Source organism: Passer montanus, unplaced genomic scaffold (genome assembly GCF_014805655.1).
Source record: "Passer montanus isolate IOZ18808 unplaced genomic scaffold, ASM1480565v1 scaffold13, whole genome shotgun sequence".
NCBI lineage: Eukaryota > Metazoa > Chordata > Aves > Passeriformes > Passeridae > Passer > Passer montanus.
The window spans coordinates 1,432,490-1,459,934 of record NW_024359832.1 but is presented as its reverse complement, the minus strand read 5'-3'; the positions used below and the strand labels follow the sequence as shown (position 1 = coordinate 1,459,934).

The following is a 27,445-nucleotide window of genomic DNA, read 5'->3' as shown; positions in this document are numbered from 1 at the left end:
AACGGTTTCACAGTAAAATATTAATGCAAATAGCGACACCTAAAGCCAGAGTTTCCTTCTTCAGCACACTCACTGGTGTGTGTGTTGGATGTATGTGATAATCACAGTGAAAGCAATTTCATTCACAATTGCTTTATCACATAAAGTGACAAAGCAATTAGCAGGAGACTTCAAAAATAGCATTTTGTTGAAAGCACATTAAAAGAGAATTTGCACAAGTTTCATTTCCAGTCCTCTGGACTATTTCAGACAGACTGGTTACACTGTGCATCTAAATATTTATCTCACATATAAAGGGCTCCTTTTTTATTTGTATTTGATGTTTTCGTAATCTAAGAGCTTAACTTAGCCCTTCTAAAAATTATTTTCTTTCAATTGTGGGAAAGAAGAACAGTGAAAAATGTTCACAACATTTTTTTCTGGGTTTTTTTCATACTTCTTCCTGGTTAACCTGGAAGTTATTTTCTTTCAATTGTGGGAAAGAAGAACAGTGAAAAATGTTCACAACAGTTTTTTTCTGGTTTTTTTTCATACTTCCCCCTGGAAAAGGGGGTGGTCACTGTCCACCCTGCTCTGGTTTTGTTCAATTTACTGTCCAGATGGACTGTTACGGTTCTTTTAACAAACCAGACTTGCTAATTAGAAGAGATCCACATACATCCCCCAATATGCAGATCTGGGCGCTGATAAAGCCCCATGCTCATCACATGGAGGTTCTCCCACAGGTTTGGCTGCAAGTGGGTTCTGATTCCACTGCACAAGTCACAGTCCTGACTTCATTAAAGCATGTGTATTTACACGCTTTTTCAAACTAGGACTTTTGTGTTGTGATTGTCAATGAGGCACAATTTCTACAAATCCCACATTGAACTCCCCTTTGAATTAAATCAGCAATCTTGTAATTCTCCACTATATGGAAAATGATGGGGAAGGAAGAAGCTTTTAAACTTTTCTATTTATTTTTTAACAGTGTCACAAACAATTATAAGGCCAAAATACACAATATTCAATAGAAAATCTAAAATTAAGTAGCTGGTATTCGGTGAGAAAGACTGAGGTATACAAACTATTTTTAAAATTGTGCGGAAATTTACAATAGTTATGAAAAGGTGCTTTTCCATTTCCAGCTAGTGGTTCATTGTCCAAGTGATCTTCCTGTATACCAGTAACTGTAATTGTGGCCAGCTGAACACAACGCATTCAACAGCTAATGGTTCTTCAGAACACTTGCATTTTTTTAAACATTACATTTATTCTAACAGCAGTAATGTAGTAAAATAAGACTATAACCAAAATAACTCAGGATCTTCATTTGATACATCACTTTTGCTGTTAAGTATGGAAAGTTTGGATTTTTTTAGCTTACTTTAGATATTGACAAATGAAAAGTACACTTCAGAAATTGTCAGGCTTATCCCAGAGAAAACAAGGCTTAAAAGAGAAAAAAAGAATGGCAATGCCAAGTATTTTTAGTTCTTCCACACTATATTGGCAATTGAGAGAAGCACACAAAGATAATGTAATTACATGACTTTGAAACAGAATTTTAAAGTTACAAAACTAGAGAGCTTTTTGGCTGAGCATTTCCCTGAGTCTTCATTTTAAAAAATCATGTTAGACATCATATGCATAGGATCTGTTACAAAGGCCTCAACTAAAAAAGGCTTTATGCAGACGTTCCATACTTCTATTCTTAAAAAGCCTAAGCAACAACTGCTGAGGAAGCAATTTCAGTCTTCAGAATCTGGTATTTTTCTTAAGGAGAAAAGCAAACTTCAGATTTTGCACTAAGACTTTGATAATTTGAAATTACATCATCACACAATTTGTGCTTTGTGAACAAGTCTAATGGGGGAGCTTTTAGGGAAAGACCAAACAACAAACTTTGGGACTTCTACATAATTAAAAAACCTTTGGCTTTTATAGCATTTTGTGAGAAAATAGAAGGCACAAATGTGCATCAAAACTATATGATTTTATATTTTAATCTACTTACATTGTTTTCATCAGCATATTGGACTTTCTGTACGTCTTTACTTAAAGATGTGTTTTAGTAACAGTAATTAGTTAACTGTCATAAGGCTTCTGTTTGCCCTAAATGCAAGAAGGCTATTTAGCAAGAAGGCATCATTGAAAAAGGTACATTCAACAACATATGAATGATGTCCATCCACTAAAAGTTCACCATTCTAGCTCAACAGGATAGTCTCCAGTGAGACACGCTGTGCAATGACCAATCTTTCCAATAAATGACTTGTGGGTTTTGGGGTTGTTGTCTTGTCTTGCTTTGATGCTTTCTTGCACAGATGATACCAACCCTTCCACAGAAAGATAGACAACACTGTCTGCTCCTAGAGGAAATAAAGGATCATCAGTTAAAGCTGCAATATTGTACCAAATGCAATGCTCTTTGGAAATGCAGTCATATTATCATATAGTCTATGAAAGAGAATGACTGAAAAATTTTAAGATTGTCATATGTCTTGCCCTTCTGAAATGCTTTGTGCAAGGAGCAGACTCACTGATATCTAGACAGAAGGTTCTGTTGGGAACAAGTACGTGACACATAACTGCTAACACAGAACCAAAGTCCAGAGTGTGTACTGAGAGTCCCTGAGCTCCCTGTGGTCTCCCAGAGTTAACCTTAGTTCAGGTCTGGAAATAGATGTGTGTGTGGCTAGTGCTTCCCAAATCTGAGCACCAAGGACTACCAAGCCTCTCTGGGACCTGGAGGAGGGGAAGACCATCATGTTAAAAAGAATTATTATGCAATTAATGCAAATTTTCTAGCAGTAGGAATGTTTGATTGCCTTTTCATATTAGTTTTCTATCCTTTACACTCATGTGGTGAATAATACTTAAAAACAAGTACAAACTTGAAATATTTCCATACACCTTCACAATAATTTGGGGAAAAAGATTCCATCACAGCATTAGACACTGAAAGTAAGTATTTAACACAGGAAATCAGAGTTTACAGTGGAACATAAACTGTCAATCTTTCTTTTGTTCTGCTGCAAACACAACTCAAAATTTCAGAAGGTTTTTAACATTCTTTGATTGGTTTCAAAGTAATTTCTTTCAAAGTGAAATATATAATGCAGTTAAAATTATTTACATAAATGTCAATTTGTAGAAAATTCAGTGGGTGTTTACAAATTCTAAATGTATTTTTATGAATATCTCATGCAAGTGAAACTACATCCACTTTTCATTATAGGACAGATTTTCACTGCTTATTTTCTTCCTGGTATTTTGACTGCAATAGCTTCTTTTTGTCAAGTTTCTCAGAAGGAGCTTTAATTATTGGAAAGCTTTGTTGTCATACTTTATTTGCAACTTAAGCTAATGCTATTATTCTAATAGTTTCTATTGTTTTGACCAATACAGATCCCTAACTATGTTAAAAAAAAAGTATGTAGCTGAATTGGTTTGATCCATAGAGTATTCACACTGCAGAAACCTAGCTTACCAACCTTACTATTCTTTGGTTAGTTTTGTCTGGTGCCTTGGTATGTTCTGCTTTATTTTGAAATACATTATACAACACAGTTGACAACTCTTACAAGAGGGAAAAAAAAAGAAAGTAGCATTTACCTATATAGTTTGCAAGATCACGAAATTCAGGTCTGTTGGCAATGAGTTCTTCTTTAGTTGGAATGTTTATTCCCATGTAACAAGGAAATTTTATAGGAGGTGAAGCTACACGGATGTGCACCTGAATAAGAATAGTTTCAAAACAGGCTGATATAAGTTGATGGTCAGCAGATAATAGCAAAGTCTCAATTCTGCACAGTGATAATGAACAAAACAGAGCATGGCACAGAAATAATTGAAGGGTTAAAAGTAAGATAACGTTTTTATCAGATGCCAACACAGCAGGAGAAGGTAAGACAGTTTTAGAACTTTTTTTTTTACAGTATTTCCTAATGTTCTTAGAAGGTTCCGTCCTGATTTTACTCCTCTTCTGTGGTGTTCACTTCTTGATAAACAAGTTTCAGCTTACAAAATCAAACATTTTACAGGACATTTTTGCTCCAGTGACTGACTTGCACACTGTTTTTTGATATCTTTATCAATTTAAAAAATGGTGCTCCGGTGACTTAAGATATGTGATATTTACAGCAGTATATGGTTGTACTCTTGACTTTCTGATCTTAACTGATTTGTATTAAATTCTTTTTTTATTTGCCAGATAGTGCTTTGTAAGCAGAGACCTATTCCTGTCACCCCAATCACCCAAAAGTCGCACTCATAGAAAAGAACCTTCTTGACCTATCTTCACACTAAACACACACTAGCCATTGTTTTTTTCCACATTTGCCCTTTTAAATGAAGAAACAATGCACAGTAAAATGAAGTCAACCCCTGTGCTTTAACCTCCCATCAACTTCCATTTACATCTATATTGTACTGACTTAAAATTAACTTACCTCTTTGGCTCCTGATTCTCTCAGTAGTTTTATTATGGGTGAAATGGTATTGCCTCTCACAATTGAATCATCAATGATAACAACTCGTTTGCCTTTAAAATTATCAGACAGAACACCAAACTTCTTTGCAACACCAAGCTGCCGTAACCTCATATTTGGCTGGATAAATGTTCTCCCTACGTATCGATTTTTACAGAGTACTTCCACATATGGTAGCCCACACTGCAAACAGGAGACAATTAAACAGAATTAATATAGAAGGACTTGTTAGTCTCAGGTACTGTTTTTTAAAGTGACCATAGAACTTAGTATGACTTCACAGTAACCAAAAAATGTTTTTATACCTTAATATAGAGGAATAATGACAGAAAAAATAAGGCAGGGGACTCAACAGGAGTAGCCTACATACTGAAGATATAGATCTTTATCAATATGCAACTCTTAACAGCCAACATCATTATAGTCCATTACAAAAAGAGATGTGTATAAAAATGCTTGGAGGGAAAAAAAGAACAAAGTAACATTTACCTTTTGAGCATAACCAAGAGCTGCTGGGGTTGCAGACTCTGGAACAGTGCTGACCAGGTCTGCTTCCACAGGTGCTTCAATAGCAAGCTGCTGCCCACATCTTTTGCGGACTGAATATACCATCTGACCTAAGAATAGAAAGAAGTGTTTTTCTTGGTATGCATGATTCACACTTCCTCTCAGTTTTCTGTATGAATTTCTGTGTCAAGTTGAAGGCATAGAAGTCAGTCAGAAAAGTTGCAGAACTAATAAGCAATCACTTGCATAAGGTCACATTCTAACATTCACATTTGTATCACTATATGGAGAACTAAAATCCAATTTGCCCTAATTGGGTAACTAAGTAAACGTCCTGTGGATGTTACAAAATCTATCTGCAGGAAGAAACAGAAATTATGCCTGCCTGTTCATAACATACACATTCTATTTTTAGACTGCTTTTTCCAACAGACAAAATTTATGTAATCCTTCTGCCTGCTTCTGTCCACTTACTGACTTTGAATCAGTTGGCAAAATCCACCCTGAATTTAGTAAGGACATAAGGGGACTCAAAAGTTTTTAAGGTCCTAAGAAACTTGCAACGTGGGAAGGAATTGGAAGTATTGTGATGAGATGAGGCATAGCAAAAGCTACAGTAGCAGTACCAAGGAATATGAGAAGTAAGGATACTGAAGGGTAAGGTGATTGTGAAAGAAAAGGAATTTGGGGTGAAGCTGGCTTTATAAGGGTGGGAATTGTACTGGATCAATGGATAGCTTGTCCCTAGAAAGCAATGAAGAGGTTGTTTGCCAGATATGAGAATCATGGCTAGTATTTTGAGAGCTTTTATTGAAATAATAATAAAAGCATGACAATGCCAAGTACTTAGATAATGCATAGATTTACAAGTTAAATTACAAGCATCTTCCTGAAACGACACTTATTGCAAAGAAAAATATCAAAATAAAATTATTTTCTAAATCCTATTTCACCAGTCTAATTTTTAAAATGTTTCCTAAGAACCAATAAAGTTCCTTTCTTCAGTATTTCACTTTTAAAAGATATTTCATCTACCTTAATCATGTTTGTGGTCCTTTTCACCCCTCCCACAGAAGTATGCAGGCAGCCTATCAGGCTGTACCCACATCCAGAAACAGGAGGGTAATGTTACATGCTCCTCCTGATGAGTTTTATCTCAAAACCTTTGCTAGCCCATTCTGTCCCAGCTGTGCTCTGTAAGCTTATATTCAGTGGTTTTCTACTACGATCACGAGTCACTGTGCTCCAGGATAACATCTTACACTATTTAGGGAAGAGCTCTGTATGTAACATTTTTGTACCTTCAAAAATACTGTCTGGTCTTGCAAAATAAACGTATTCAAAGATGCAGAATGCTGAGGGATCTCCTTCAGATCTTCGTACAACATCCAGTGTCTGGACATCATGTCTGGATATTTTCACAATCTCCCCAGGAAGGACCTCCCGATAGTACCTTGAAGAAGAAACACAGAGAAGTTAGAAATGTCCTCAAGCTGAATGGTAATTCTGAATTACAAACAAGAGTCAACTGATGGGGAGAAATGTTTCTGAACATCCTAACATGACAACTTGCTTCTATCTTAGGATTTAACCTGACGCATTTTAAGATTAACATGCTAAGACAACTGACCCTTACTAAAACTAAAGTCTGAATTAATATCCAAAAACAATAAACTAAGTAAAAATGCTAAACTTGGTACCAGGGAATTATGGTACTTGTCCTATGTGTGAGACATAGTGTACAGGCTTAATTGAGATTGAATATATTTTTTAAATATAGTCCTGCATCAATACTAGAGAACTTTTCTATGAAAGCTAACAAACCTTACAGTGCAATATAAGAAATATAATCAAGAACAGAGGTGGTATCCAAAATAATACTGCCTCATAAACCAAATCTAGAGAAGTATTCATATACAGATGACATATAGCTACCCCAAATGACATAAAGCTGACTAGAAGTGTACCTTCTATTTCTTAAATCTGCAGAAGTATGGAATAATTATTTAAGTATGGAATAGTTTAAGTATATTATGTTTAAGTGTTTAACCATATCAAATATTTTTCTGTATTCTTTAGTTAGTCCTCAGGTGGCCATTCTAACATCTAAATCTATCCCAAAATACTGAAATATTCTGGAGATACAAATCTGAGGTGAGCAAATCTGTGTTTATTCACTGGTCAGAAACTAGCAGTAGCAAGCAGTACTAGCTACTCAATAAGTTTAGACAAAATTGCTTTACTGAAAACACACAGGATTCAGCTGATTGTCCTACATAGTGAGCTTTTCTTAACAGAAATTACAAAGTTTCAGAAACCAGTTACTTTTTTTCTAACAAGGAGGCCAGCTATCAAACAGCATATGCTACAACTCAGGTTATTCTAGCCTGTAAACTACCAGTACAACTTTTCCATAGGTGAAGAATTATTTTGTAATGCAACTATGCTGCTGAAAATGAGGGCAAAATGAATAAATTATATGGGTAATCAGGTATAATGCAACAAGTAAGATGCATTTGCTTTGTGATAGTAGTTGTCTTTACTGTTACTGTCTGCACACATAATTCTTTTTTTACAATCATCTGTTTGAGAAAATAAACTGGCAAAAACCAGGACTGGCAAAAACATCCTCCACAGCACACTAAACCTTCATGTTGTTATAACTGTTGTGTCTTCATGTTGTTATAATTATGATATTTGGCAACTTGGGATTTAATGTTTAATCACTGTCTAAGAGTTTTCAGATAAAGTAAGAATCAGGCCACTTACTCAGCACCAATAGATAAAAAGCTGCAGGATTCAGAAGAAACAACCCATCCTTCTGTTTCAGTGTTATCTTTTCCTGAAGTAAAAGATCTCAGTTAGAGTCCCCCGTTTTTGCTACCATGACCCCCCAAATCACATTTTTGCTGCAGTATCTGGCTTGCTATGGTTTCCAAGTGTGCAATTTAAGACTACAGTAATTTCTAATTAAAATGTATAGCATTCCACTGTTTCCACCTTTCCATTATTTAAAAAAATCCCAACCACATCCACAAAATAAACATCATAAACCTGTTCTAGGCAGAAGTGGAGTAACAGCATTGTATTCACAGCTCATGAAGAGAAACACTTCAGGTAACTATCTTTGTTATCCCTGCACTATTTCAAACTTTTCAAATTCTAGTTCAGTGACTTTAGCTAGACATAATTACTTTTGTTAACACAAGAAAATCCTTACTTAGTCCTATGCTAAATAGGTTGATACAGAGATGCTTTTGATTACAATGGATGCTGGACTGAATTCCAATGAGAGTTTTGAGAATCAACCATAGGAAAGATATAATTGTATCACATATCATCAGGGTAGGAATGTCTATATTCTTTAAAAAATCTTGGCAATTTTTATTGTGGTTAAAATTAATACATTTTCTAAATATATGGAAGAATTTATTGATTTGCCTTTGAATTATTTTAGTTTGCAACAAGTGAAGAAAATAGTTGATTTGCAGGCTGAACAGGAACACAAGGAATTTTTCCCATAAACTGCTTGTGTAATGGTCCAGTCACCACATGTGACTGGGCTGCTTGGAGTTCATTGCAAATGAACTGCTTGGAGAGATACATTGCAAATGATCCAGCACTTTTTGCCCACCTTACTATAGGAGAAAAAAAGGAAGAAACCAGACTTGTTTCTAGACATTGTCCTGAGCAACTGGTTTTAAGTGGCCTGGCTTGAGCAGGGATTTGGACCCACGGCCTTCAGAGCTCCCTTCCAACCTCAATCTCTTTGTGATTCTATTCATCACTGCTTTCTTGTTTAAACAATGACATTTATTTGAATTGTATTACAGTTTGGATGCTGAATTGTGCCTATCATTAGGCCACTAAGATTCCCTGTATCTGGGAATGGAATTTTGCACACTTCCTAGAGATGGTTTTTTTTCTTACCAACTTTTTTATTTTTCAAAACTGATTTTTGCATCACATATTCCTACTTACACCTCAGGAAGTGTACCTTTAATTACTTACATCAGTGATTTCAAGCACACACTATGCATATGGAGATTCATACATATATGTATATATAGTTTACCTTTTCCATTCATGTCCCCTACTGGAATAAGGCGACCAATGCAGAGCGGGCGATTCCCATACGGATCACGTACTGCATAGATTATGTCTTTATGCATAATTAGCAATGAATATGACGTTGGAGTTTCCTTCATTAGGTTTTTTATTCTGGAATGAGACATAGGTGAACATAACTGTGAGCCACAAGAACAGCTGTGCATTTACAGCTGCACATTGAGGTGCAGTGGCTGGGGTTGCGTGTGAAGCCCGTGCTCCTCACCTTGCCACCCAGTCGGCCGTGTCGTCGTTTTCCAGCGGAGGTGTGAAAGCCAGCAGCTGGGTGATCAGTTCACTGTCAGAACTGGTTGACAGTCCCACGCCGTGCCGCATAAGCTTTTAAGACACAAGCCAAAAGTGTTACCAGCATTAAAAAAAAATATATATCTCACGTCACACTGCTCAGATTTGAACTTAGCACCTTGGTGCAAAGAACAAATGTTTTACAGTGCTTCAGGTGATCACAGCATAATAATGCCAAGTTTCTTCCAACAAACCAACTATGTAAAATGAGGTCAGACAATCTTCTACAGTAACACCACATTTTTCCTTTTTCATCTCATTCCTTTGCTCCACATGCAACCAAAAGTAATGCCACCAATATTCAGGGCATAAATTCATGTTTGGGTGATTTAATTAGCTTTGTGCATGCTCTAGGAAGGGAGTTAAAATATAAAGAGAAATATGAAATTGCCTATAACAGATCTAGAAAGAGATGTCAAGGCAGAATCCACTTCACAGGATTTTTCGCCCCCAAAACGATTTATTTTGATTAGGGAGCACTTTCATAACCCAAAACAATCTGGTACTAAGCAAAAGTCACAGCAGCCATATTGCTCACTTCTGCCTCACACTCAGAAAGAAACAATGCCAGAGCCCACAAAGGAGGTACTAACCTTCCTTCTGAGTCGTGCAGCATTTGTTAGCTCCCCATTGTGTGCCACAGCGATCTTCCCATGAAGAGTCTCTACAACAAAAGGCTGGCAGTTCTGAAGCTCAGAAATTCCTGAGGTGGAGTACCTTGTGTGCCCAATACCAAGGTTTGAAGGGTACAGCTTCTTCAGGCTGTCTGCACTGAAGACATGGTTTATAAGACCCATTCCCTTTGGGAGGAAAAAAAAAAGAAAAAAAATGTTCTGTTGGTTTTATTTTCCTGGTGACTTTGTAAGTTCTTCTTCTGCTTAATGCTGATACAGTAGTATTAATGGAACTTTAAGAAAAAGGCAAATAATCTGAAAGATATGGGAAAGAAAGAAGCTGAGTAGGTCACAGTGCTGTATCACATCCCTTTAGTCCTGTTTTTAAATAAAGCAATCTACATTTTTGTGCTGAGGATTTTCATGGAACGATCTATTCCCTGACTAAAAATAGATACTTTTGTGGTCATTATGTGCCTTGTAACAACCCCTGTGATTCTCTCAGCCCCAGAAAGTGTGTGTGACCTTCTCGGGCCTCCATTCTCTCTTAGATTCTATTTATTGCTACCTCTGGGTAAAGTAATTGCCACTTCCTCAAGTCTCACTAGTGTAAGATTTACTCATCCATCTCCTTGTGCATAGTCTGTAACAGTATTTTTTTCCCTTTTAAGATCAAGAGCATGAATGCTCTTCCAAATCTGCAGAGTTAACACCTGAGGTGCAGGGTGACTTTGGTAAAAAGTTTTTGTGACATCGTTAGCATGCTCTGGGTAACTTCTGTGTATCTGCCACTGTATGCACAGAAACACCTATCAGGACAACAGCTGGCAAGTTTGTTTTAAGCATACACTCAAGACAGATAACTGACAAAATCAAAACAGCCCATCAAGCATGTTACTTTTGCTCTAAATTAAGAATACAAAAACATCGTATTATTTGCATTTTACCTTGTGCACTTTGAATGCCTGGGATGACTCGCCATCACTTGTCACAATTCCAGCACTCTCCTGGCCCCTGTGGACAAAATAAAATTAACATAAAGCACTGACATGATTACGAAACACTTTAACATTTCAAAAATGCAATGGATATGCATTTTTAATGGAATTTTAATTTGTTGTTTTATTTTACAGACTTGTAATTGCTGCGTTAATTGCAGATTTCTTGCATGTGTTATGCTTTATTTCAAGACAGTCATAAGGTCTGTGCCTAAGTCCACTAAATTCAGTGGAAATCTTCCCACTAATAAGTACTGGCTCAGACTTTTAATGGACTTCAATTTCAGTACAGGCACAAAGTAAAAACAGCTGCTTAATCAGAAAAGCCATTTTTAGAGGCATAATGGTCTAAGCGATAGTACTAGGTCCTATAATGCCATTCTATTTCTGCTTTAGATTATCAGATGTTATTAAAAACTGATGGTGTTACTTAGGGGAATGGATTGTCTTTTCCACTGACCACCTATGCTTTTGCATTTTTCCACTTACACAGACAAGCTAGCATTTACACCTCTAAAAGCTACACAGACCCGCCAATGAAAGCATCTGAGTACATAAACTTAATGCTGGGCATCTCAGCTTCTGAACTCAGGCAAAACAAGTCCAAGTGTCACTGCAAATGGAAGTACTTCTCTTAAGTACACAAGCCTCGGGCTGGCAGTAGTGCTTTGTTGAGCAGAAGAGGTGATTCAGCTGAAATGCATGTGTTTTCCCTGTCCTGCCCTTCCCCTGCTGGGTCCCCTGAGTGTACCCCAGATGCCCTGATGCTGCTCTGCCCAAGGCAGGCAGAACACTGTACACTTGTCCACAGTTTGTAATCCAGTCCTTATCCATTGAAAAGGTCTGCTTTGTAGACTGGATTTTTATTTTTTTTTGTGAATAACAATGCAGGCTGCTCCATCTCCCTTTAAAAGACTTCCTGAAATAAGGCACTGTGGCATACAACAAAACTGCTGCTATGTGCCTGCCTGTGCCTGTAATACTCATCAGGATTGGTGGATGGGTGAGCTCTTGCTCACTCTCATACATAATAATGTCTGAATGGGAAAGATATTTTTCTTAAAAAGGGAAAGACGATTAACATCCTATTTGTGCACTGGACTGGTTTAACTCAGTTGAAGTCACTGGAATTATTTATTACAAGCAACAATAGAATTGGGCACAAAAATCAATAGAATGGATGCTAATCTACAACTGACATGCTAGATACCAATTTTCTTCAGTTCATAAAATCCCTTTATTTATTACTAGTCCCAGTTGGATGTAAAGCAAAAATTTTGAAGAACGCTTGCTTACCGAAAGCAAAACAAACCAAACTTCCCACCTATCTGAACAAATGTACCCTGTTAGTGACACAGTTCTTCAAAGAAAATAATCTGAGATGAGGATGCTCTTAAAGCTATTTACTGTCTATAAAGAGAAAGACTGGTAGTAAGATTTAAGGGTTGATGCACTGCATTCAGCAACTTATACTTGCAATGTTAATATTACAGGAAGTTTCCATTTTAATACTGTCATGGTCTCTTTAAATAGTAACTCAACCACTAGGAAGAGAGAAGCAGACACCCCAAGGAAGGCCCTGGTCAAGGCATTGGATTACATCTTTCACTTAGCACTGACAAAAGGCATGGGGTCTCAGTGTCACTACCACAATGCTTGCACCACGTTACCAGCGAAGCCAGACTTGAAGTATGCCAGCTTTTATTAAAACATCGCCAATATATTAAACGTGTCTCTACGGCCCGCAGTTCAGAGGCAAAGAACGCACGGAGATGTGAAGATGCAGGGCAGCACGACCCTAAACGCGACCCTTGTGGGGAAGGCTCGGTCCCGCGGCCCCTCGGGAGCAGCGGCTGCCCGGGCCTCCCGGCAGAGCCCAGGCCACAAGGGGGGTGTGTGTGACGTTGCTTTGTTTTGCTGGGTTTGGGATTTTTTTTTTTTTTTAAAGGAACGAAACATACTCTTTTTGCCTCTCTTCTCACACCCTGATGCCCCCACTGACTCCCGAAGGAGAGTCACAGCGGTCAACCCCGGCTCGGCCCAGCCCCGGCCCGGCCGAGACCTCCCCTCCCCGCCGGCGGAGCCGCTTCCCTCGCGCGGCTCCAGCGCCGAGCCTGCTTATTTGGCAGCGTCTCAAGTTACTCCCCTCAGGCAGCTTGAGCCAGTAAAACTAGATCCTTTCATCTCGGCGGAGCTTACTGACAACCAGCCGTCTGGTTTCCTAGGAAACAAAATCTTGGCTAGAAATAGTGAATCATTTCCAGGTCACTTTCAACATGGAGAGTGGAGCAGGGAAGCATTGGACTGAGGAGGAGGTTAAAGCCTTGTTAAGCGTCTGGTCAGAAAAAAATATCAGAAAGCAACTGCACGGCACCCTGAGGAATAAAGGAATATTTATCTACATTGCTAAAAGGTTACAGGAGTTGGGAGTGTGCAGGGACTGGAAACAGTGCCGTGCAAAGTACAAAAACCTGAAGTACGAATACAGAACGGTTAAATATGCCCACAACTCTGGGGATGTCACTAAAACCATGAAGTTTTTCCATGATCTGGATGCCATATTGCGATATGAGCCTGTCACACAATTAGCAGCAGAAGAAAGCGGCAGGTGTTCTGCGACTGAGACGCAGCTGAACACAAGCCCCACAACAGACAGCACGCAAGGTAAAAAAAAATATTTTTGCTTCTATTTTTCTCTCGTTGCTTAAAACCCAAAGGGAACAGAACCGAAGCCTGACTTTGCTGGCGCTGGAGCGGAGGCTGCTCAGCCCCGGCAGCGCTCAGCGCTGTTAGAAGTGACTGGATGCACGCCTCGCGCAGGGGAATAAAATGTTAGCACCCACCAGTGTCGAAGTCTGTAAATACAGCGTAATTCCAGCAAAATTACACTAACTGCCTCTATTGCAGCCTCGCTGAGTACTTGCTAGTGTCCAGGCTCCTGCACGGGGTGGAAATGCTGAACTAAAATAAGCTGCTTTCTTTCTCTTTGCCTGTCATTCATAGTACTTTGGAAGATTTGCAGCGCTCCAATTCAGATGTAAACGTAGTGAAAAAGAAAATAAAAGGTTGAAACTGTCAGGGTGTTGTAAAAATCGTTATTTGTTGTGATACAAGTGAAATTTAGGATTTTTGTTCTAATTTCTCGTATACATATCAGCTTGATATTTAGGTGTGATGACTTAAGGTCTAAGCAGTTTAACATTGAAAAAGCACATGCGTAATAATCTCTCATTAAAACTAGTTTAGCAGTGAAAGTAAAAATTATTGTATTTATCAGACTGTTTTGCGGCAGACCAAGTGAATACAGCTGCCTTTATTTTGAAGTGGGTTTTACTAAATTATTTGCATCTCTTGTTTTATTCAACCTTCTCTGCATATGCATTTAAGCTCTGATTAACATTTCATTAGGGTCAATCTGCTGTTTGACATCACTCAAATCTCCTTGTCACATCCGAAATGTCACTGAAGCACAAGCCCTAGTGATAGTTATAAGTACCAAAATAAGAGGACTAAAAAGAGAAATTAAAAGCTTAATTTGTTCCCATGGTACATAGCAATTTATATTAATTTTGTGAATATTTTTTAAGAAAACAAGAAACTCAACATTATTGCCAGGAGTCATTGTCAAACGCATAAAAAAGAGCTGGACATTGAGTTTGTCCTTGTACCATTCAACATCTCCCTCTACAATGCTGTTTTACAGATCTGAGGAAAAGAAATTGCCATTTTTCACTGTCACTGTTTACCTTAACAAAAAGCTTGACCTTAATTTGTCATCACTATCAGAAAGCCTCCACTCTGTCAAAATCACTTCAAATTAAAATGGCAATTTTATAATACTGTAATGTGTTCTGTGCACTGTGAATTGCAATTCATTTTTAAATTTAAACTTAGAGAACTGAGGCTAATACAAGCTGATACACTTTGAAGACTACATGAAATCAGGATAGTGTCCTACATCTGAGGATCTGCCATTAGATTATCCTCTGTGTTTTGATGTAGTTTGCACCTAATTCTCATGTGCTTTAGACCTCTAGAAAATTGACATCAGCAAAAGTTAATTTCAACTTTGAATCCTAAACTACAATATCTATAAAAATAATTACCCCTGGGTGAGACATGCCTTGTTTTGAAGCACTAGGACAGTCAGGTTTTAAAGCTGGCATAATTAAATATCTCTCTTGATTACACAAGCACTTCTGTTACTATCTCCAGAAAAATAAAAGCAAACAAGTTTTACGGATAAACAAAAATAAAATGCAGCTAACTGTAATAATGCAACATTAATGCAAAAATTCAAATGCGAAGATTTTTGCAACAACCACAACCGAGCCACAACCAAAGCACACTAAGATAGAAATGTGTCCTGCAGCTATGCAGAATGCATGCATGCATCCACCACAAGGGGCTGAGGGAACAGCTGTGAGATCATCAACTTTCTTATTTAAGAATGCAAGTCAAGCAATTAACACTGTACTACAGGCCTAGTCCTATTCCACCTGCAGTCAGAGTCCAATGCCTGCCCAGGCCAGTACTTTGAAGAGCGCTTGTAAGGCAAAACTGGCATCAGTGGCTCTGCAGCTGATGCTCTCAAGTCCCTCTGCAGGGACAGAGCCACAGAGGGAAAGGCAATTCCTGGCATAGGCCAAGGCAGCCCCACCATTCCTGCCCCAGCAGTGACTGCAGGACCCCTTAAGGGCTTCTCCCTTTCAACCACAGTGTGTTACAGGAGAGGAGAGAAAAATGGTCCCTCTCACTTCTTTCAAAAGAGGCACACATCTAATTTTGAGGGGGCTGGAAGAATCAAGGGTGTCTAGGCTTATGGCTTGGGTAGCAAGAACAAAAATCAGCACAAAAATGTGACTAATAATACATGCCCACCATGAACATCTCATTTTATTTTAAAAAATTGGTTGCTATACTGATTTGTCTTTTTAAAAAGCATAACAGGGCATGTTCTGAAATAATTCACCATGTATTTACCATTCTGCTTAGCCTCAGTCTCAATATTCTTATGCCTGCTTAATGTAAAGATGCAAAGCATGTCTTTACATTATCTCAGCTACTGGGAGATTGCTGGGAAGGGGGAGCAACAGGAAGGGAAGAGACTAGTTTTTTTTACAGGACTGAATGGTATTTCAAGTGTTCCCCTGAGGATTTTTCATACATGGTAGAATCAGTTTTCTTTTGAAAGTGTACTTAAAGAAATTCTTACTGAAAATCTTAATCAAATCTGAGAGGGGTGTCTCAAGACAAACCTGGTAGCAGCACATACCAGTTCCCAGCTTGTTCATGAAAAGGGAGCACATGCAGAAATGTAAGCAGAGACGTTCATTCTACCCTTTGATCAAATCTGAGAGGGGTGTCTCAAGACAAACCTGGTAGCAGCACATACCAGTTCCCAGCTTGTTCATGAAAAGCATAAGAACATGCAGAAATGTAAGCAGAGACATTCATTCTGCCCTCCCAAAACACATTTCAGAGGCAGAGTTGTAACTTAAATAATCATTAAAAAAGATACAAGTCAAAACATTCACTTCTCTTCAAGTATAGTTTGTGTATTATTGCACTAATCAACAACCAAAAATATCTACGTGAAGTGATGGTGCACTATGAAAAATGGTATCTTTCATTACAGTTCAAATGAATGACCTTCCCATTTTGTTAATAAAGTTAAATCAAAGATTAATAAACTGAATACATTATTTAAAACATACTTGTGTAGTAATTTAAGTTGTTTACAGTTTTTATATTTCTTTATGTTTAAATATTAAGACAGTGGTCACCTTGCTTGACCTTCACTTTACCTCAGCAAATGCAGAAAGATTATTGCTGAGCAGAAATGCATCAGCAATGACTGGCAGAAAACTCAGCTACTAAAATGCAGGAAGATCTTTAAGGAATGCTGACAATAAAGTGGTTACACATGGTTTTCCATGTCTGCACTTTTCAACGTGTCATTGACGGTATTTTATATTGGGTTCTTTTAAACAAGTGTACAATAATTTTATTGAGTAGGTTTTCTGGTATAGTAATATATTTTTGTGGCAACTGTTCTTACTAAAAATAAAAGAAGTTTCTCTTTTAATATAACAGTGTAATTAACCTTGCACATGCTAGTGCCTTCACTTCAGAAGCCTTCCAGCAGATAATTTATTCTCCTCTCCCTGGTTTGCTTTGCTGCTCTTAAGCAGCTGATATGCCAGTCCTGTCGCTAGAGGTGAAAGCATGAGCAGCATCTCCTGCCAGGGAAGCCAGGCAGTCAGAGATCAGGCCACTGCATCTATGAGTCACAGTGAGCCTTGCTGAAAGCCAGGAGGATTGAAGATAATGGTTTCAAACGCAGTTTTCAGACGTCAGGGGTAGGAGATTGCATCCTAACTGCACCTCATTACTGCTCCCCGTGACGAACTACCGCAGAGCTGTGAGCTTTGATCTGGGTGCCCTGCCTGGCTGGAGCTCACAGAAGCTCAGCTCCCATACCAGGAAGCAACATTTCAAACCTCCTGTCAACATGGTATGTAGAAAACAGCACACTACCACAGGACAGCTTACAAGTCTGTACTCTGTGAAAATCTAGCTGGTTCTGAACCTGACGTACATATGCTGCTTTTTATACTTACATAGCAATTGCTATAATGTTCCCTTTTACACAAATGTAGAAAGGCTGTGTTGGAAAAAGCTAGATTTAATCCTGTCAGCTACAAATATGCCTGTTGTCAAGTGACAATGAATATAGGTTCCCTCCCCATACTATTAATGAATTCCATTGATTTCCAGAGCTCTTTACAGAACATCCTGATTTTCTTCATACTCTTCTAGGAATTTATTTTTCTTACGTAAATGGATTTGTGATTTTGTGGATCTGTGTGAAAAGTTTGCCTTTATTTGTATGTCTCTTACTTTACATCATTATTTACACTGAATACTGAGTCATAAGAGCATACAAATCACTAGAATCAAGTCAGTTTCAACCAGAATTTTTAAAAGCATTTCAAACAGGCTTCATATACAAGACATAAAATGATTTGCCTCCTATAACTCATGTTCCCCTTATAGGGACAGCTAAATTAATTTAAAATTTAATTTAACTACAAATTAAGTGTCAAGATTTCCAAGTTAAAGATCTTTTCATGGTGTATGGACATTTAAACTGCTAATTTAGTCCATATCTATTTTTCATCTAAAAACTCTTTCTTTCCCAGGTGAAATACCAGTTTCTTTAGAAGATGATGAGGATGCTCCAGGAGATCCACTACTTTTTATATCTCATGCCAGACCAGTTCAACTAGGTATAGTATGATGGTACAGAGAGATCAAAAACTAGAGAAGCAGCATGGGTGTCAGAGCACTTCCCTACCTATCTCAGAAACCACTGAAAGAAAAATGTTGACCCCTTTGTATCTATAATGCCTAATATTTTGTTTTTATTTCAGCAGATTTCTCAGGTTTGAGGAAGTTTAGAAAAAGATTAAATACAGCATAAATACATCTTTCAGATTAAAAAAATAATGTATATCCTGTTTAAACATTTTTTAAAAAACAAATTAGGACTAAAATGCTTTTAAGATATTAGGAAAATTTTTGCACTGACCATAACAACTTTGTTTCAAAGCAGTACTTGCAGGCAGGATATTTTGAATCAGCATGTTTTTTAAATGGAATGAGAAACAAACAAACCCACCATTTCCCACTCTACACACAGCCGAATAAGCGAGCAATATACCAAGTCACCAGAACTCATTTGAAGTAATATCTACAACCAAAAGTGAGCTCAGTTGGAAATGAACTGACTAGTGAGAAATACTGGTTTATGCAAAGAGTAAAGAAACTTTATTTCTCCCAGATGTCCCCATGCTCTATGGCTTTGACTGGGGAGTGTAGGGAGCACCTCCCTGCATTCTTCATCATGTCTTCTTGCCATCTTCCTAGGCCTTTCCTCTCTGGCCTATCTGATATTGGCAGTAATCATCTGTGACAGTTCCTACGGTTTGATTCACCAGTAAATCAGCATTTTCTTTCACTCCCTCAGGAAGAAATGGAGGAAGCATAATTGATGTGCCACCTGAAAATTACCATTCTCAACTACGCGGCCTATGAGCTGGCTGCTGCAGGCCTGGTTAACCCAGGACTATAAGGAAAAAAAATGCTATCTGTTAGAGCAACTTATTGACAACTAGAATGAATTATGGAGACTAGAAAAGAATGGCTTTATCTAGGACAAGTTTGTCCCCAGACAGGTTGTTATAAACATGCTCCACTGAAGCTCTGTGCACAATCAAGGGTGATACTGTGGCCATCACACATATCTCAGTGGCTATTAAGGATCAAACCCCCATAATCTGGTTTGCTCTTCCAGAAAAAGACACTAACAAAGGCATTTATCACTGTAATATGACTGTAAAAACCGGTTAGTTACTATGCATTTTCATGCTGCTTTATTTGGTCATGCCCTGGAACTGATTATGGGTTTGTTTATTTGAGTATAGTTATTTTTGCAAAGCTTTAGAAAATGCATGAGAAATTCCTTTCCAAACGAATCTTATAACCAAAACAAAGTCTTAAAGCAAATTCATAAAGAGAAAGAAGGAAACATTAAAAACTAAAATATATAATATTTCAGTGTTTTAAGTTATTGCGTGGGGGGCAACTTTTACCTCATAATGTTAAAAAATAAAGTTGTAGACCAGAGAAAATGGAAAAGTATCTTAGTTTTGCACAGTAAGACAACTCACACTGATTTTCACTAAAAAACCCCAAATATTTCTGATTGACCTGCTCTCAGAAAGGTGCAGGTTCTGTGCCATGACAACTGGGTTCTAGCACACAAATGTTTTACTTAAACAAAAGTCTCCATTCCTCTGCTCTCCACAGGTGGGGTGCTTCATTAAGAAAAAAGGATCAAATTCTTTAGATCTTTACCCAGGTTAAATCTCTCCATGTGTGTAAAAACGAAAGTATGGCATGAATGCAGAAAGTTAGGTCTTGATGCTAGTGTCAGTGACTTGGGGTCAATTTATCATTGTGCTCATGCAGCACATCCCACCTTTCCAACAGTTCTCTTCTCCTCTCTAATGTCTGAAGGACAAAGCAGCTCATCAGTTGTACCCAAAGGTCTTACAGGTAAAAATTCAGTGTATTAGGACAGAAGACAGGAATGCTCCTCTTAGATTAATTAAATGTACATGTGCTATCTTAGTATATGTCTTCAAGTGAAAGCAAAAATTATATCAGAATTAACAAAAATGTGGACAAATTAATAATGAATCACTTGATTTTAATGTCACCCTTCTCCGTCTTCTAACAGTGTCCTTCATTCCCATTCTCTCTGTCCTTTCCCCACCCCAACCACCCCATGCAGGTAACAAATATCTGTGTCTCTCCCCTCCCCCACACAATGCAGGTAATCCAGCATCAGCAGTAGAGGCTTCCAAACCACCGGCTTTCATTCCTACAGTAGCAAATGAAGGAGGAAAACACTGGACTGTTAATGAAGTCAGAGCTTTGATACGCATATGGTCAGACAAAAATATCCAGCAACAACTGGAGGGGACAGTGAGAAATAAAAGAATATTTGAACAGGTTGCTGCTAGACTGCAAAAGTTTGGAATTGATAGGGACTGGAAGCAGTGCAGGACAAAATATAAAAATCTGAAACATGAATACAAGAGTGTAAAAAGTGCCCAAGACTCAGGGAGTACAACTAAAAGTATGAAATTTTTTAATGAACTGGATGCTATTCTGGGGCACTGCACAATGGAACAAGCAAGTAAATCAGATAATGATGAAAGTGAGAGGCCTCCAGAATGGACAGAAGCAAAATCAGAAAAGGATTCCGTAGGTAAGTACTTCAACTACCCATATATCACTTAAAATTTTTAGTTTTCCAGCACTAGAGAGACCTTAAAAAAACCTCAAAAATCACAAACAGAGAGATTAACTGATTGTCTGGTTTGGAAATACACTGAATAGAAATTTACTGTTCTGTCCAGTAGTTTTGTATTTTGTTATAAAGTTCAGGTTATAAGGTTTCAGATTGAGTGATTTCCTTGTACTTTTTTAATAGAACTGAGAAGCAAAAAGAGAAAAAAAAGATGAAGACATAGGATAAAATGATACAGAGAGACAATTCCAGTCAGAATCATGTCAGAAGAGACTGTTTCCAGTTTAGATAACAGAAATGGACTAGATATAGGCTACATTACTGGAAAAATTAAGACATTAAGCAAAAGAAATCTGTAATAACAGATATTGGTTAAAAAAAAATTGTCTTTCTCTTATGGTCCCAAATAGTTCAGTTTGATTTGCCTTTGGAGCAAGACTCCCAAACTAGTAAGACAATAGCAAAAGGAAAGGTGAAAATTACAAAAGGAACAGCACTAAGAATGTGGCAGAGCCTGCCTTTGGTTGTGGGTGGTTATTGACAGTGGTAATGGGTGATCAATGCAGAATTAGAGTAGACTGATGAGCCTACCCTACCCAAGAGTTAAAACATTTTTATTGGTATGTACAACCAGAAACATGCTTGTTGTTTAAGAACAGAATTAAACATTAAACTTTTTGTTGAGGTGAGGGGATGATACTGTGTTAGCCAAATATAAGACTAGAAGTTAGTAAAGTAATAGGAGAAGTAAAAAAAAAAAAATTACACAAGACAGTCTGGCTGAAAACTGTGAGAACATTTTGGGGGACGATTCACTCTTCAGTTGCCATTTCTAGACATTTTGCTAATGCATTTACTTTGTCTGCTGAGGTAAAGAATATCTGTGGCTGGATGGACTTTTTAATTTGATACACCACAGCTGTTCTACAAAGTACAGAAATTCAGTGCCATAATTAATTTAACATTGTTTACACAGAAATGCCTGGAGACACAGGTGAAGAGGACTCTGTTAGTAATACATCAGAAGACCTACAGGTTGCAGATATAAAGAAAGTTTCTGATTCAGGTAATCTGAGAAGTCTTCTATTTTATATAAATACCTAAATTTAGTAAATTAAAATTAATTTCTAAAATAACCCCAAACTGTAATTACAAATAGAAAATTCAGAGACCTAAAAAACCTAAAAGCAAGAGATAATGTCATAGAGATAACAATCACCTACTTACGTACACATTTACAATGTCCTGCTAAATTAGATAAAATCAGTCCAGTAAGTAATCATTTCAAAGACTTGTGACGCAGAATGTAGAGAAGAAACGACTGGTTTAAGCAAGTTGAGTACAATGTCCTACTGCATGTACATTTACTTAAACTATGTTATTCCCAAGGATTAGGATTGTTCAGTCTCCTGGGCATGAACTAGTAGAGCATCTCTTTTTCACACTACGTGATCAGGATATAATTGTGTAAATGCTCATGTCAGGGGATGAAAACTTCATTAAGGAGTCTCACTGAATATGAAGGTCATATGCTCTGCTCTTTACAAAGAAATGTTATGGTTTACATCTGAAAACAAATTTCAGGGGAAGCAGAAGTTTAACATTCAGATGGAGACACATAAAAGTCTCTCAGGCTGACAGGTTTTATTGTCCACAACAGAGCACCTCATGTTTTCTTTCAGTAGTATGAGGCAGAACATGGTCTAAATTAAGCATTAAGGAGTAGTCTTACAGAATTTAAAATGGTCTAATGTGAACTTGAAAGATTTTAATATCAAATTAAATTAAATTTGTTTTTTATATTCAATAGCAATTACATTATTAAATTAAAATTTTCTAACAAATAAAAAAGAAAAGCGATCTTTTACCAGCTCACCATGGGCACTTGACACATTCCATGGAGAAAAACAGGTTGTCATGAAAAGTGCATTGCCTATAGAGACCTCATTTTCAGAGAGACAAATATGAAAGAAATAAACAGCATTTTGTGGAATCCAGTTAAGACTGCTTAAAAATGCATTTAATTCAATTTCTTCCCATTGACAAGTAAAATTACTACATATACATGGACAGTAGTAAGACACTGTAGTAATGCAATGATTCAGCAGTGCTCCTCAACTGTCATCTGGCAGTCTTCAACCACCTGGTGCTACATAATATTGTAACTTCTTGGACTGCACCCTTCCAAACAAGGTATTTAAAATTAAGTTAAATGAATATTTCTAGTGAAGTTCTGAGTACAAATTTGTGTCATTTAAGATGAGTGTAGGTGTAAATATATCTGTAGTTTACCTTGGTTACCATCTCCCTTTTCAAATATGTGTATTTTAATTTCATAGTTTCTTTGTTTCTGGGTAATTTTAAATGCAGTATGATTTGTGGGGAAAAATTAAAATAGCGAGTGGTTCAAAAGTGTCTGTGGCTCAGCCTCTCCACTCTTAAGACTATTTTACAAATGTCTGTGGGGAAAAAATCAAAACCACACTCCAAGGCAAAACCTACAAACAAGTTCAGTTTGCAAAATTCTTTCTCTCATTCCTAAACAAACAATACACACTCAAATTATTTTTTTACAGGTGGTAAAATACACCTAGTGTTTCATTTTACTAATAGTGACATAACTAAGTATTGCATAAAGCAGAGAAAAGATGCAGACTTTTTATGTTACAGTATTGTAGACACCCTTTGTTCTCTAATTGTGGTACATGCCTTTCCTAGACAGTCCAAGTAATTCTGAAGTGAGAAACTGGTACATAAAGAGATTGTATGTAGCTCTGTACTCATAAATATATACGCTGATAAATAGTGAAAAGGCACTGATACATTACATTGGTTGTTTGATATGAGTAATGTCTCACAATCATTGGCATTGAGGATGTAACTTATTTTAAAAGCTCCTGCATATTCAACAGAACTTTTTTAGAAAAGTATTTCTCAACAGGCATGGAATTATTAAATTTATAGGTATTTGTGTGCCTTGAAAAAAAAATCTGTAGAAAACCCCAGTTTAGCATAAATGAGAATTTAGAAATTCTGTTAAACTCATATCTGGGTATCTTCCTTATCAGTATATGCAGTTAATCTACTCTGCAGCCAGAGCTGTATATGCACTTGCTCATATACATACACATATATGTGAGTTAGCTGGGCAGGCATTGCCTTCTAGCAGCTGCAGTTGTGTAAATGCACAGAAGATGCACAAGCTGCTTCAGAGTGCATGTGCTTCTCATGATCTTACACATGAGTCTGAGTTAGGAGCCACAGTAACACTCACCACTGCCAGTCTTTATAAACAGCCCATTTGGGTTTGCCATAACCTATTAAGAAAAATACTAAGGTGGTGTTAGTCAAAAGACAAATACACCAGTTTCAGAACAACAGCTAGTTATTTGATGTGCCATGGTATTGTTTTTCTCCTCTGCCCTTATGAATTTGCTATTCAAAGAGCAGCAAATGCCCACCTGAGAAGGAGAAGACAAAAGTAAATAAACCCTCACAGCTCCTTGCACAGCCTGTCCTAGTTCCTGACATGTTGCTGTCAGCACTGCCCAGCTGGGGGAGCAGAAGGACCACAACAGCCCGTGGGTTTTCAGCTAAAGCATCCTGTGATAGGCTGGGGACACTCCGGGTTGCTCTCTCTTTTGGCAAAACATACCCCACATTGAATCGATCTGCAAATAAAACCTTATTTAGTCATTTTCACTGATGTTTTCATTTTCGTGGGATTACTTTTAGTTGTTACTAAAAGTAACAAATCTGTTCAGAAGAGCCAATTTCTTCAGTCTATGCAGTCTGTCAGTCCAAACTCCATGTACATTCCACATGCATCAGAATTAGCAGTACGACCACAAAGTGTATGTATAAGTGTTGAATTAAATTTGAAGTGCTAGGGAAAAACAGTGGAGATGAAAACAGGTTTCTAAGAAATACCAATAGCCTGATGTTCTTAAAAATACCTACAGCAAGTATTTTATGTAAAACAAATTCATTGTCTTTATTTTCTTAGGAATCTTGATACTCCATACAATTTACTATATGTCCCTCTCAGAACAAATTTGGAGTAAATAGTGACACTTCCGAGATACATTCCTAAGCAAGGGCTTTTTAAAAACCTGTTGTTTAAAGTTAAGATCTTAAGTAGGTACATACTCAGGCACTTAACACTGGCTTGAACACTTGCTGCTGTGTGCAAAGAATTTTAAAATGTATAGGTATAAAGTCAGAAGATGTTTACATACATATGCCCCAGGCTAGTGTTAAGCAGTGTTTCAGAGAAGTGCAAACCCCAAAGTTCTTGATTATTCACTGCCTTAGCCTAGGCATATTTGGGCTGCAGACATGAAGTCTTAACTGAGCACCCACAGTTTTCTGTATCCACTCTCATAGATCTGTATGACAGAGCAGCAACTTTGCAAATTGTTGGGAGTGTAAACATAAGCCACACACTAATATTTTCCCTAGTTTTAACATATCCCAATTCCCTTTTATACTATTCAAGACACACATGAGAGTAAGGATTAGGAGACAAATTACTAATCTTGCCTTGTGAGCCAGAAAACAAGATAATTAGGATGCTGACAGAGTGCCAAAAGAGAACAGAGCTTGTATCAGTCTGAGTGGGTGAAAGGAAAGACTGTGACAGCATTGCTCGGGTGGCCTTGTGAGCAGTGCTTCAAACACAAAATAGAGATTAAGCATATTTGCTGGCAACTGTCTATAGCTTCACTAACAATTCAGCTGGAGTCACTGTGTTTTATCCATGCCAGAAACTGTTGATGGCTTGTTCTGTTTGGCTCAGTCTTACTCTTCTTGTGCCCTCCCTCCAAAACTCTGAAAGGTGCCTTAGAAAAAAAGCCAGGGCCACTACCCACACTCCTGGGTCACAAAAAAAAAAAAAAAAAAAAAAAAAAGGAAGGGGGTCCCGTGATGCTAGTCACATCATAAAGAACATCTGATGCAAACAAAGCTGTATTGATCTGGGGGTAATTTTTAATAAAATGGCTCTAGATTAAACTTTATTGCTCAATGTTTGGGGGCAATATTCTTGAATGGACTGAGAACAGGCTGGGAGCCAGAAAACTGCTGTCATTGATCCAGGATGTGGCCTTCACCATTTAATCTCCGTAGAGCAGTGTCCTCACCGGGAAGCAAGGATCAGCCAGACCACTTGCATCATCCACCTGCCCATACCTCTGTCCTAGGGCAGAGGGGTGGAATTTTCCCTTAACACCAGCGGGCCAATGGCAGAGGAGTGGAGATCTCCTCCCCATGGAAGGGAGCCCAGGGACACCTCTGTCACCCAGCTGTGTGATGTAAACCCCTGCAAGCTGCAGCAGCAGAGATGCTCTCGGGACAGACTTTAGTACATTGTCTCCATTAGGCAAGCAGCCTTACAGATCAATTGTCTAAGCACAGCACCCTGATATGTCAGGGTCCCTTGCTCCTTTATGGGGCTAATTCAAACATTCTTGGCATCAGTCACTTGGGAGTCTTTCAGTAATTTCAGTATATATTACACCCTTGATGCAAGTCACTGTCTTGCCTGTTCTGCTGCATGAACATTTGTCAGTAACTAGATACCTTACACCCACCATCAGTGAACCATTCTACAAATTCTGATCCAGGTTAAAATAACTTAAGAGTTTGCACATGTAACCCATAAACTTATATACTGCAGCTGTTATGTGATGTTCTGGATTTACTACTAAGCATGTACACTCTGTTCTTAAGCCTATTACTGCAGATAAATGGCAGCTTTAATGTATTAAGAGAGGAAATCTCTGTAGTTATCAGCAACATTCTGAGTAGGTGATTCTCAAGACATTACTCGAGACTTGTATAGTTAATAAGAACTCTGTAAATTATTATTTTTTACAGAAATCCTTGAAGATGAGGGGGACTTGGCCAACTCCACCCCAGCAGCTCTGGAAGCTACACAAATAAAGAAGGAGACAATTCATATAGGTAGGTTAGGACTTTGTCATGATAGTTTTAACAGGACATTCTACTTTACTGGGCATTGCAGATTCCAAAGGTTCATGTGTTATTGCAGCAAAGTATACCTGTTCTACTTCTAGGTTATGATAAATTATGGGTTTTGTTTGATTTCACAGTGCAGAAATGTATGAGCACTTATTTCTCCTTCCCATAATTATAAAAAATCTTATTTTCCCAAACAACATGCTCCTTTTTCTGATGAGTATGGTTAGTCTGCAATTGATTGTGACACAAATATGGTTTTTCTTACACAGTTGTTAGAGAGGATAAAATGGAAAGGTAAAAGCTGTCTCAGAAACTCAGAACATTTTATACATCATCTGTATTTTCAAATTCATGACTGCACTGCATTAAGCATCAGATTATTTACTATCAAGCAATTTCCATATATGTATTCTGTTTTAAATATAAAACTGAAATCAGCACCTCAGCAATATGCAGATATCATATATTTGATGATAACTGATCAGGAGAAGATTTGTTTTGTTTAAAATGTTAACATTTAACATTGGAATACAGTAGGGATATTAATATTCTGGAATAAATGAGCATAAAACCATA

At 37.7% G+C, this 27,445-nt stretch overlaps 2 protein-coding genes across 4 annotated transcripts in view; one reads left to right on the top strand and one right to left on the bottom strand.

Annotated features, from left to right (window-relative positions):
* Positions 1-936: 936 nt before the first annotated feature.
* PPAT (phosphoribosyl pyrophosphate amidotransferase) overlaps positions 937-27,445 on the bottom strand; it is a 42,902-nt gene continuing 16,393 nt past the window's right edge. The window contains exons 2-11 of the mRNA XM_039698895.1: positions 10,954-11,020; positions 9,986-10,192; positions 9,313-9,425; positions 9,055-9,200; positions 7,749-7,821; positions 6,281-6,432; positions 4,962-5,089; positions 4,434-4,655; positions 3,598-3,718; positions 937-2,351 (exon numbers count right to left, since the gene is read on the bottom strand). Coding sequence (XP_039554829.1) covers positions 2,182-2,351; positions 3,598-3,718; positions 4,434-4,655; positions 4,962-5,089; positions 6,281-6,432; positions 7,749-7,821; positions 9,055-9,200; positions 9,313-9,425; positions 9,986-10,192; positions 10,954-11,020 — 1,399 coding nt within the window. The 3' untranslated portion in view covers positions 937-2,181. The remainder of the gene's footprint in view (positions 2,352-3,597; positions 3,719-4,433; positions 4,656-4,961; positions 5,090-6,280; positions 6,433-7,748; positions 7,822-9,054; positions 9,201-9,312; positions 9,426-9,985; positions 10,193-10,953; positions 11,021-27,445) is intronic.
* Positions 13,266-27,445, top strand: part of LOC120497414 — a 41,175-nt gene continuing 26,995 nt past the window's right edge. For 2 of the 3 annotated variants that reach the window (XM_039698892.1, XM_039698893.1), the window contains exons 1-5: positions 13,266-13,668; positions 18,210-18,296; positions 20,408-20,845; positions 21,864-21,953; positions 26,765-26,851. In XM_039698892.1, coding sequence (XP_039554826.1) covers positions 13,281-13,668; positions 18,210-18,296; positions 20,408-20,845; positions 21,864-21,953; positions 26,765-26,851 — 1,090 coding nt within the window. In that variant the 5' untranslated portion in view covers positions 13,266-13,280. The remainder of the gene's footprint in view (positions 13,669-18,209; positions 18,297-20,407; positions 20,846-21,863; positions 21,954-26,764; positions 26,852-27,445) is intronic. The other variant, XM_039698894.1, reaches the window with a different exon arrangement.